Consider the following 12611-nt stretch of genomic DNA (forward strand, 5'->3'; position numbering starts at 1 on the left):
TGCAAAAAAAAAATTTCTTGTCAATATTATGTAATATATTTTGGTGAACAGCTTTTCTTCATGCTGGGTTGACTGAGAGTATTTTACAATTAGTGGGGTATTTTATTATACTTTTTAACTAGTACTTATTTATAACCCTAAGGTGATGGAAAAAAATGGCTTGGAAAAAAATTTAAAATCAAATAAAGGCAGGACACCAGGGGAGGACAAGAAAAACACACACTTCTGCTTAGATTGTACAGACCACGTGTCATGTGTCATATAGTACACAGCAGAGTCTTCGTAAATGATTAAAGAATAAATATGCAAATGAGAAAAAGATCTAAATAAACTTATTTTTCTCTGTTTATAAAATTTTTGATTCTGTAAATGTGCCTATGTATATTAATAGCACCTTAGTAGACCTTCACAAAATGGGTCATAATAATTTTATATGATAAGAAAAAAATCCTGTTTCACCATAATTTATAGTTGCCTCCAGAATTAATTTCATTTTTCCCCTTGAATATAAAATTGAAAGCAACTCATTCAAGGTAGCATGTGAAAGGCCAAAAAAGTCTCAGGATATTGCCTACAATTTTATATAAAAAATATAAAAAAGATTCCACTTTACATTTCATTTAATTCATTTTCTTCTTACTCTCTCTCATTGCTTTTATTTAAAAAACACTGCTTTTTCACTCACCTTCAGCTTGCCCTTTGTGGCACAAATATTTATGGAGTCTGTTAGAGTATATAAAGGGATTTTTTTTTACTTTTATTTTTAATTGGAGGATAATTGCTTTATTACTTTATAATATCATGATGGTTTCTCTAATACATCAACATCAATCAGCCATAAATATACACATGTCTCCTCTCTCTTAAACCTCCTGCTAAGTTGTCTCCCCTTTAGGATGTTACAGAGCATTGGATTTGGGTTGCCTGTGTCATACAGAAAATTTCTACTGGCTATTGACTTTACATGTGGTAATGTATCTGTTTCAATGGATCTGATCCATAGACAGAAAAAGTGCCACTCATTCAGCTATTGTTTAATTTTTTTTTAATGCCACACATTTAGAGAAACTGGTTATTTTCCTATCTTTGTTCAAATCAAGCAGCCGAGTCCTTAAAAAGCTAACACTATTTATTTTAAAATTTAGATTTAGATGACTGTAGATTAAGGAGCTATGTACAGTGAGACAACTTCAAATTAATACACTTAATAAGACAGCTTTACCTATGCCTTGAGTTAAATTAACCAAGCTTACTATCTATAGTGAATTTGAGATTGCATATGTTCTTACCAGTAGGCTGAATTTACATTTTAGCAAAAAGATGAACTTTATTGCTTTTTGCAACACCCCTCACAGCTTCACCTAGCTTATCTATTCCATTAGGCATTGACCTGCCTCACTGAACTGAGCTCTGAGTTGAGCCTCTTTGCCAAAAGAAAACTGGACTTTAACAGAAGAGATAACAGCCATAAGCACACAACTTAACACATATGGAAGAGCAATAAACATTGAAATTGGGGCAAATAATAAAAGCTTCCCAACGTGGAAGGTTGTTGTTGAATTCCTAAGACACCTATATCTTCTATTAGAGATTTCTTCTCTTTATATTTAGTGACTGCACAAACTTTAATACAAAAATAATAATGTTTTAAAAATTAAATTATTTGCATACAATCAAACCACTCCAAATTTTATGACAATAGAGTCTGTGGAGATGGTCTGAATTATACGAATTAAGGTTATAATGACCCATTTACTCCCATCTTCACTAATAAGAACTGTGTGACTATTTTTCTCAGTAACTATAGATGACATATGTCTGCTACAAAACTGGGCTCCAATAGAAGGTATTGCTATTGTCCTATTCTCTTCAATGATTCTGGGTTGGTCACTGTGCATTCAAATATCCTAGTATATACAGTTTACTATTGGGGACAACATACTACTGGCTTCAATTTCCCCAGTTTATGGATTCTCAACCAGATATTAATAACAAGGGTCTTTGGCATATTATTACTATCTTGATAATTTCTAAGGAACTTTTACATAAAAATTTTTTTAGTTGTTTTATAAAGTTGAACCTTTAAAATCCAGTGAAAATCCCCAGTTTAACATGTACAGAAAAAGAAACTCTCCTCACCCTCTGTATGTGAGAAGACCATACACTATAAGGAGGCTTTTAGGAGCATAGTGTTAAATGTTGAGTAAAATATGTTTCCTACAAAGACAGTTCAACTGTAGTGCATCCAAATTTTCTAATTCATTTTACTCTCCAATTTAAATACATTGACGCCATCTATCACAAAATAGTAGGCAAATATACTCCTTTCATCTATGTCTTATCTTGGTGAGGAAACACTTCCCATTTCTCCAACAAAAGTCACTTTATAATTCCACTATTGTAGAATTTTTCCAAGTCATCTGAAATTCCAATAGGATAATTTTGCATTAGTTTAACACTGGCCTCATGGAACAAAAGATTTTCTTCAATTGACATGGTGATTTTGAGGCTAATTTTATTCTTTCTTTAATCTTCTTTGTTATATGTGTTTGCTAGTCCTTAATTACCATAACCTCTAGGGCAGCACTGGTTCTCCTCAGAAGAATGTCTTTACATCAACTTTATGAATTAACAAAAATAGGAGAAAATTAAAATTAGACACAGAAATATTCACAGCAAGATATATAAGAAGTAAAAGAGAAAATAAATTTAAGTCTTCACATTTGGGGGTTGGTTTAACTTAATGATTCTAGCAAAGCTGAGGCCAAAACCACTTTTTGTCTTTCTACCTTTAAAAGTCCTTTGAATAAAATCTTTATTGTCAAATTAGATCAATAAGCATTTACTTTTTATTAAATTTTCTTTTTAGTTTCAATAAAATATCTTTGAGATAATTAACTCCCGTGTGATTCTAAGAAGAAATAGATTCTTTTAAGTATCAATATTTTCCAGAAATAGGCAAATAAACCTCACATTTAATTAAGGAAAATATTAGGACACTAGGATATTCACAAAAAGAGAACTGATTTAAATACACATGATAACTACTCTATTTTAGGAGGTAGATCAAAAGAACAAAAACGATAAACTTGCAAACTGGTATAAATTTATTTTATTCAACTTTTTCAATTATTTATGTATAAATATAAAATAATATTACATTTGGATATTTCCAAAAGGCTTGAAATATTTCCTTCTCTTGGATATACAAAAGTATGATAAAGGCAAGAGTATGAGACTTTGGGAATTATAGGCTTAAATGTGATATAATTTGTTTTCTTTTTTTTTTTGCTTAAAAAGGTTTCTTGTAGCTCATATTTTAATTACATTCTTCTATAAAAAAAGGATCTTTCTGTGACTATATTATTATAGAATGTTACAGTTGTTCTAAAAATGGAATTCTGAGCCCTTCCTCCCTTCTTTGGTTGATTTTTTTTAACTCTGGACTTTCTTGAACAGAATCATAATGAGAAAGCAGAGAAGTCTGTTGCTAAAGGAAAAAGCAACATTAAATTTTTGTTTCAATGCTGAGTGGGAGTCTTTGACAGCTTCATGTTTTGGCAAGACATTTCTTCTAAACCTGCTGAAAATGTATTTTATTTGGCGTGAGAGAGGAATACCAGAAATCAGTGGCAGAAAATACAAGAGACAAAAAAAAAAGAGAGGAAAAAAATACTTGTTTTTTTTTAAAAGTTTTTTTTGGTATATTGAACAAGGGCATTATACTTTGTTAATGTATAAAAGAAATTACTGCTTTCCTCCTTTTACTCAAGGATGGGTGTTTCATCTCTTCATTTACAATAAAAGTCAAACTATGGGCATATCAATATCACAAGGGAAACATCAGGTGATATTTGTTTTATCTCCTTCCAGGCTAATTGCTTTGTCCAAATCATACAGTGTGTAAGCAATGTTTAGGTTAAGGTAGAACTCAAGCTCTCTGGTTAGAAAAAATAAATATAAATGTTTGCTCTGAAGCTGAAGTTAAGAGACAATAGGTAGAGTTTTACTAATAACTCTATTTAACACAATTATTCTGAAACAGAATTTCTTATAGACTCATTTAGAGTCATTTATTAATTACCAACGTGAATATCTGCCCTTTGCAATGTTTAGGCAATAGCAGGCTGAGAAAACAACTTGGGGAATCATGCTCTGATTTGGAATGAACATGGGGAAATGGTAGTCATAGGAAGTCCTTGGGGAGAAGGAAGGTGATAAAAGTAGTATCACTAAAAGATGGCCAAATGAGCTCAAAGCCAGTATCATACCAGAAATTCATACCAGAATTCATACCAGATAATACTCGAATTTATACCAGAAATGAAACTTATATCTCCTAAGTTAAAATCCACAAGTCAACAGAGATACATTCAAAAAGGATCTATTAGGTAATCAACTAAAAGATTCTCCTCTATGGTTAAATCAATTTTTATCTAATAATAACCAGAAGGAATGGACATGGCATATTATTTACACTATATTTTATAAGGTAGCTTTCGCAGATAAGATCCAAACTACTGCTAATAAATCACAACCAGTAAGGCCATAAAACCTCCATCTCCCTTTTAACAACTGTAAGCCTGTAATGTGAGGATGGAAACATAGTAAATAACGGGGATTTTACTTCGGCAGCAAATATGTGTGTTCATGTGATTCTTACCTGGCCCCCTTTAGGCTGGTATTTGATGTTGTCTGTGGATCCAATTTTGGATTTGACATTCTTCAGGTCTGGCAGTGGTTGGTTGATAAGCCGAAGCTGTTTGGGAGTAGCAGGAGATTTTGGAGGCGTGCGTATAATGGCGACTTTCTTCTCACTGGGAACCAAGATGGCCGACTTGGGGGTTCCTGGTGTGTGAGGGGTCCTGGGGTAGCTGGGGGTTCCAGGAGTGCCTGGGGTGCGTGAAGAATAGCTTGGTGGGGTGCCAGGAGTGATGGCCGTTGACCCAGGGGTAGTGGGTGTGGAAGTGCCACTTTTTCCTGCTCTGCGAATTGGCTCTGACCCTATATTAACAAAACCAAACCCAAACCACAGTGTCAGAAAGTTCTTCCCTGAGATACCCCTTTTCCCATCCATTGTTAGAACTTACAATTCATCAAATTTCTAAAGGGTTTAGGATATTTACAAATTACAACAATGCTTGAAAAGGTGAGAATCTCGTATTTTTAGGCTCACAAATTGATGACATTCTTTTAAACATGCATTTCTATCAATGTGAAGATAATACTTGGGTTTTCCTGATTTATTCTTAATTTTCATTATGAATATGTCAAAAATATTTTTTACTTGCATGTCATTAAAGCATATGGATCTGCCTTTAGTTGGAAAAAAGAGTCTGCACTTAATATTCTTTGTGGACTCATATAAACTGAAGATTCTTTGAATGATGTGTGGAATATTTATTCCTTTGTGCAGAAAGTTTATTCCGAGATCCACGTGGATATACAACACAAAACAGTGTATTTAGATCACATGATTTTGGCCTGTGTAGAAAATTATTTAGCTTAAAAAAATCTAGCTCTCTCTTTTGAAAAGTGGGATGTTACAACAATTTATTCACAGTGAATCTTGTACTTGACTGTGTTTTCTCCCATACTTTCAGTACTAGTTTGCAGTTTGGAGTCAAATCAATAATCCCTCACTGTCTATTATACAAGGTGCTGTAAGATGCATTTCTTTGCCTCAACTTGATGTTACCCTCATTTTATCATTTAACTCTTTCCCCCATTTTCCTATGCTGTTTCTCTTTTATATTATCTTTTAAAATGTGTGCTTAAATGCCATTTCAAATGCTTTTTTAAAAGAATAATGATATTAAAAAGATGACACACCTTAGGAGACTCTCATTAAAACAGGAGATTCTCACTTTTTCAAAGAACTTTCGTGAATACCAAACATTTGATAACCAAACATGCGCATATACAATAGATGCGACTCTTTTTATTTCTTATTCAGTAATAAGGACTTTAAGGCTCATTTACCCAGATGACATTAAATTCTAAGGCAGATACGATACTCAGCTTCTTAATATTTGTTGAGCTTTCCTCTTAAATCTAAAAGTCTGTCTCTTAAAGTAATACATTGATTCCAATAATAGAATACTGACCTACATTGTTTATGTTATACAAATTCTCTCACTTTTAAAAATATTTTATAGAAAGGGTATGGTTTTTAGTTTTTACTGCTAAGTATGTAACTCTGTGGGGCTTTCCTGGTGAGTCAGTGGTAAAGAATCTGCCTGCCAAAGCAGGAGATGCAGGTTGGATTCCTGGGTCAAGAAGATTCCTGAGAGAAGGAAATGGCCACCCACTCCAGGATTCTTGCCTGGGAAATCCCATGGACAGAGGAGCCTGGTGGGCTACAGTCCATGGGGTTGCAAAGAATCAGACAGGACCTACTGACTAAATGACAACAATGTCACTTTGTAAAATCAATGAATCTTCTAGAAATTTTGAGGAGGATAAAGATATAACTCATTAACTTTAAAATCAGTAAAGTAGAAGGAATCCTAGAGTCAACCGATATAACTCATCATCAATGTAGAAAGTTATTCCTGAGAAGGGGGACAATTATTAATAATCTTTGCTTAAATATTTACAAGGAGTGCGCTCAAGTCTGCAGACAAAATAACTCTACCCAGGCTCAATCTCCCGGAGAAACAGAACAATTCTATTTCCTCTCTCAGTGAACAGTTTTCACATATCAAGGAAAGTTGCCCTGTTTGCTTTTGGTCTTTTAGTAGAAGGGAAAGACATAGGTAGACGCTTCAACGATAAATATGAAATGGGATTTGAGAAGAGTAAAGTGACAAATTAGTGATTTTTATTGCTTTCCACAAATATGACATTTTAAGACCAGGGTAATACAACCACATTCAACTTGGCTTTTTGTAGATTGCTGGCTACAAAGTTTGTTTATGGGCCAAGGTTTTGATCTTGGTTTGAGTCAGTCAGTATGTTCTGAAAAATCTCTTCAGAAAACTTATTTCTCCCCCAAATGTATTCTCCATCATTTCATCTTTCTTGACTATCTCAGGTCTTCTGGGGAGGGGGATCGTATTTTTATTCTTTGTCCCTCTACCTAGCACTGGTGTCTTTTGTTGGGCCTGAACACAGCAGAAGCTCAGCATATTTTCTTTTTTAATGTTACGGACTTGATTCAAAATTTCTCTATGTACGGAGGAACTTTTACTGTAATGGAGACTGAGTTGAAGCAATATTCCAGATATGCATAACAATATTAACTAAGAAAAATATTTGAGAGTTATTTTGTGACTCAGTGGACATGAATCTGAGCAAACTCGGCGCTAGTGAAGGACACAAGAGACTGATGTGCTATATACAGTCCACGAGGTTGCAAAGAGGTGGACACAACTTAGCGACTCCATAGCAACAAGAGTAAATGGCTTTATGTTTTGAATATGTCAAGGAAGAAGGTACTGTGTTATATCTGGAAAATGAGAAAAAATCAGTCACAAGTATTAAGAAGCTCTTAATATTGCAGTTCAATAAATATCAATCAATTTTTATTGTAATAAATTATGTTCTAGTCATCAAAAAATGACAAATTTGAGTGTTTCCTATGTGTTCTGAAATAGAAAAGATTAAATCTAAGTTACTAAAATGATTAAAAAATATTTATGAGTTACTCTATTACAGTTTGTTCTTACTTATCTTATCAAGTCTACAATGACAATGTCTTTCCCTCCCTTTGGGCTAAATAAACTTCTTGCATAGCATTCTTTCAAGTCTTTCAATAGCAGTACAAAATGCTAGAACATTCCCTTGTGCAGTTAAGGAGTAGTAGTGTTAGTTGCTCAGTTGTGTCCGACTCTGATCCCACAGACTATAGCCTGCTAGGGTCCTCTGTCCATGGGATTCTCCAGGCAAGAATACTGGAGTGGACTGCCATTCCCTTCTCCAGAGGATCTTCCCGACCCAGGGCTTGAACCCCAGTCTCCTGCAGGCAGATTCTTTACCTTAAGGAGATGATAGACAAATGGGAGGAAGCAAATTGCTTGTTCTGCTAATTGTCCCTATGTCTTTCAGCTACTGCTAGGCAGGGATAAAATATACCCTATATCCTTAGACTATCAGAGTATCAGTTATGTTCATTACCAAATAATACAATGCCATATGCTTATGAATATAAATAAAGTTAAAAAGTCAAAATAGAGTTGGCTCAGGACATAAAAAGCAATTTGTATAGAGGTGGACATGACTGAAGAGACTTAGCATGCATGCCATTTTGAAAGGCAGAGCACAGTGGCTTAAAGTTGGGATTTGTGTGAGAAAGTGCCATTTTGCTTCCATAGCAGCAAACACAAGTGCAGTTCAAGGTGTGCCTTTGGGGAACACTTGGTGCCTTTGTGTTGGCTCAGCAACCCTGGGGTTATTGTTGATGCCCAATTCTAACTCCAAATATTTGGAGTTAAATTCTCCTCTGAAGATAACGGACTCTTAAAGGTTTTCTTTGCTAGTTCATTTGAATACTTTATATGTGTTAAGAGTTTTAGTGATTTCAGAGTGTTCCTAGCATGTATTTCAAAGGATGTTAATGCTTCATGAATCCAAATGTTTCGGGACACAATTGCTCTCATTATAACAAACACTTTCATTACAGGCAAAAAACAAACAGTTTAAGTGTCATACAAAATAGTCACATTTGAAGTGGGGCTTCTGCTGCTGCTGCTAAGTCGCTTCAGTCGTGTTCGACTCTGTGCGACCCCATAGACGGCAGCCCACCAGGCTCCGCCGTCCCTGGGATTCTCCAGGCAAGAACACTGGGGTGGGTTGCCATTTCCTTCTCCAATGTATGAAAGTGAAAAGTGAAAGTGAAGTCACTCAGTCGTGTCTGACTTTTCAGGACCCCATGGACTGCAGCCCATCAGACTCCTCTGTCCATGGGATTCTCCAGGCAAGAGTACTCGAGTGGGTTGCCATTGCCTTCTCCAAGAAGTGGGGCAATTACTATTAAATACTTAAAAAATAAGTGGTGAAATCAACTGTAATGCGATAGTAGTAGCAATTTCCACCACTTTCTTTTTTTTTTCCCCCCACCACTTTCATATGGATTTTAAATGACAGATATGCTATTCTCCAAATGTTTCTACCATTTTGTAATAGTTTCTAAATGACAGGGATACTATTTTCTGAGTGACTCTATAGAACAATTCCCTAGTACTATTTCTTCTAAATAAATATAGAGAAGACATTAAAAGGACAGGTTGTGAATTTATCAGTAGGCTGAAAACCAAATTCAACCACTTACTAGCTGTGTAGTACTGGACAAATTACTGTCTTTAAAAGGTCAGTTTTCTCATCAGTAGATTTAATGAGGCTATTAGTACCTGACCATCAGCATTTTAATTGAATTGATTGAAAAATGTATCAAGATTTCAGCATCTATAAATGATTAATAAATAATAGCTAATTTTGTGGTAGTAGAAACACATTTATGAAAATAATTTGAATTCCTAGATAGTCCTGGTAGTAACATAGTATGTAAGTGAGTAATGCCTGGAGCATTTTTATATTCTTCACATAAACTATGATAATTGCTGAGCGTTACATTATGAGATCAAAAGAAATTGAAGCTATCACACAGAACATGCTACGTTAACAGCTTCACTGGAATGCAAATTCTTACCAAATTGAGCAGGATTCTTGATTTCGAGTGTTGATTTTTCAGTTAGTTTTCATGACTTGGAATTCTAATAAAGGTTACACTTTCATATTTAAAAAAATCCCTGGCAATTGCTTTTCTATGCTAATGAGTCCTTTTGAATTATCTTTTTCACTTTTAACTTGAAAGAAGAGAAAAACAATCCTGAAGGTGACTTAACTTCAATCCTATTTAATGGATAACAAAGTAGTATATATTCATTTCCTCCATCAGTTGTTTTGACTCAAATAATTGTTTTGGACCCACTGATAGTCTGAATTTCTGATTCTTAGGACAAATATAATCCGACGTAAATACAGGCTGTATTTACAAATGTAAAATATAAATATGTTATAAGCTACTCCACTTAAGGGATTTTTAAAAAGTGAATGAAAAGGAAGCCAAACCAAAATAAACCTACGAGTGGTCCGCCGTGCAGAAGAGGAGATAGAACTGTTGAGAGAGAAGGAGTTCTCATCTCTGTCTCCTGATACACCTCGGCGAGGAGGAAGGATGGAGGAAGGTCTCGGCAGAGAAGAACGCTTCTCTGGGCTCTTGGTAACTCCATCCTGATTGGAGAAAACAAAATGACGTTGGGTTCCCGTGAATCTTCGTATACAGAGAGATTATACTGCCCTGGCTAAAATTATCCTCCTGGGTCAATAGAGGAATTTCTTTTACACTACTGACTTGTACATACTTAATAAGTATTTATGCTTTACAACTTAGAAAGAGATCAGAATACAAAAATATATTATTTTGGAGTGAATGCTAAAAATTGACTGTGAAATTCAAATTCTAAGTGATAACATGAGTAGAAATGTGCTGAAGTAGTCTCCAGGTAATTCATAATTTTCCTGACAAGTCTTCACCAGCATGATACTGTATCACTGAGACTGGCAGAAGGGCACTGCATGAACAGTATTTAACGATGACCACTCCTGTATATAGTGCACTTCTGTGACAAGAATGCTAAGCACGTTACATTCACTGGTTATTTAATTTTTACCCCAAAATATTATATGCATTTTAGAGCTGAGGAAACAGGTTTCAACAGTTTATGTAATTCTTGTTAAGAATCACTGAACTGGGATGTAGCAGATTTAGTATTAAATCCTGATGTGTCTGATGCTGAGCCCAGACTGTCCATTATATTTTATATAATTTGGTACCCTTAGATTATATGTGTCACATATAATATGAAATACAATATATTTTGTATTTGAAATTTTATTAAATATCAAATAATAAATTATGTACTGTATATCTTACAAAAACACAAGTTCCGTTTTTTAATGATTAAGCTGTTTATAACTACTGAAACATTTAATTGGTATCAGATTTTTAATAGGGTATATTGTTTATATGTCAAACACTTTAGGATTGAAACTCTTGGCTTTTAGACATTTACTGAATTGCATCCTTCTCCCCAGTTATATTCCTTTCTGGACCTTTGGTTGGCTTGCTGCCTTACCTTGTTCCCTGATTCTGAGTATGGTAAGCGGTCTGTGGGGCCCGCTGAGGTGGGCTGTGTGAATAAACTGTCAGAAAATGTAGCCCTTTTAGTCGCGCTAGGGCAGGCTGAGCTGCATCTTGGGGACTTTGTGCTACTCTGTAAGGCAGGAATCTTTGACAAGGTAGAATTCTAGCCATGGAAGAAAACAAACAAAAGCACAAAATAAACCAAACTATGAAGGAAAAGGAAAATTAAAAAAACATATAAACATATAGGAAATTAAATGTCTACTTTTAATAAGAACACATGATAAATGGTTATGATCAATGACAGACATGTATATTATGTGAGAACAAGAGATTTTCATTGAATACCTCTTTTTAACTGGAACTAAGAATATTCAGAAAATGAGAATATAGATTAAAATATTATTTATAAATTCTATGTATAAGGTCTCTGATTAAGCCATAGAACTTATAATGACACCATATTTGGAAAATATCTTGAGACTCTTCTAGAATTAGTCCTTTAATAAACACAGCACTTAAATGGTAATATATAATCAATATTTTGATGGCATTTCAAAAACTATAGAACAAAGTATATTTCAATAACTGTGGAACAAGTATATTTAAGGCCTAATAATGGAAAATATATTTTTAAGCTGAGAAAATGTACTTTTAGATTGTGTACACTGATTTCATCAGAAAATTGCAGATTTTAAATACAATGAGTTCATTTTATAAGTTAAATTCACACCAGGGACCGAGTTATACCACAGAATTAGTAACATTTTTATGTTAATAAATCACACTTTTTCTATTATGTGTTATAAATTCTAAAAATTGAAGTCAGCACTGACTAGACTGCCCATGAAAATCACACTTTCACAGGTGTTGATAATCCCTGGGGCGACTGTTGTCAAGTACAAGTGTAAGTGCGTTAAATGTATATACGCAGCTTTTAGAGAAAGCTATGCTAGCATGCTACATGTCTCGGGGGGAGACTGTTAAAAATACAGAGCCGTATGACAAAGTCGAGGAGATTTTAATCTTTAAATAATTAATATTATTTAGCTGTTACAATAATAGCAATTAAAACTAACGTTTCTAATCTCAAGTTTTAACCTTCGGAACCACTTTGACATAGGCATAAGTATTCACAGATTGCACAAATCACTTCTTGTTTTACAGACCCAGCACCTTAAGTGGGAAGTGTAACTGGGTCAGTGTAAGTCATTCTTTTTTGATTGACATTATCCACAAATAAGCAAGTTTCAAAAGTGTGGTATAGGAAAGAAAAGTGAAGTAACTGGATTGGTTTAAATGATGAAAGACATCTACTAATCTCATGCTAGATAAAAAAACAAAATAAAATGAACAAACAAACACAAAAAACTCAAATGAAATGAAAGGTTATATTGATAGATCAGGTTCACAATAAAGATCAATTGAAAAATCAGAGAGAACTGTTCTGATAGATACAGTGACT

General features: G+C 34.2%; 1 protein-coding gene across 20 annotated transcripts in view; it reads right to left on the reverse strand.

The window, feature by feature from the left end:
* The window catches only part of MAP2 (microtubule associated protein 2), a 284810-nt gene that overhangs the window by 16140 nt on the left and 256059 nt on the right, over positions 1–12611 (reverse strand). For 14 of the 20 annotated variants that reach the window (XM_043910212.1, XM_043910208.1, XM_043910218.1 and 11 more), the window contains 2 exons: positions 10086–10233; positions 4664–5004 (listed from right to left, as the gene is read on the reverse strand). In XM_043910212.1, the coding sequence (XP_043766147.1) occupies positions 4664–5004; positions 10086–10233 (489 nt within the window). Of the gene's footprint in view, positions 1–4663; positions 5005–10085; positions 10234–11138; positions 11310–12611 lie in introns of all 20 variants that reach the window. The other 6 variants (XM_043910199.1, XM_043910197.1, XM_043910198.1 and 3 more) reach the window with 1 other exon arrangement.

The sequence above is a fragment of the Cervus elaphus genome, chromosome 8 (genome assembly GCF_910594005.1).
Source record: "Cervus elaphus chromosome 8, mCerEla1.1, whole genome shotgun sequence".
NCBI classification, from domain to species: domain Eukaryota; kingdom Metazoa; phylum Chordata; class Mammalia; order Artiodactyla; family Cervidae; genus Cervus; species Cervus elaphus.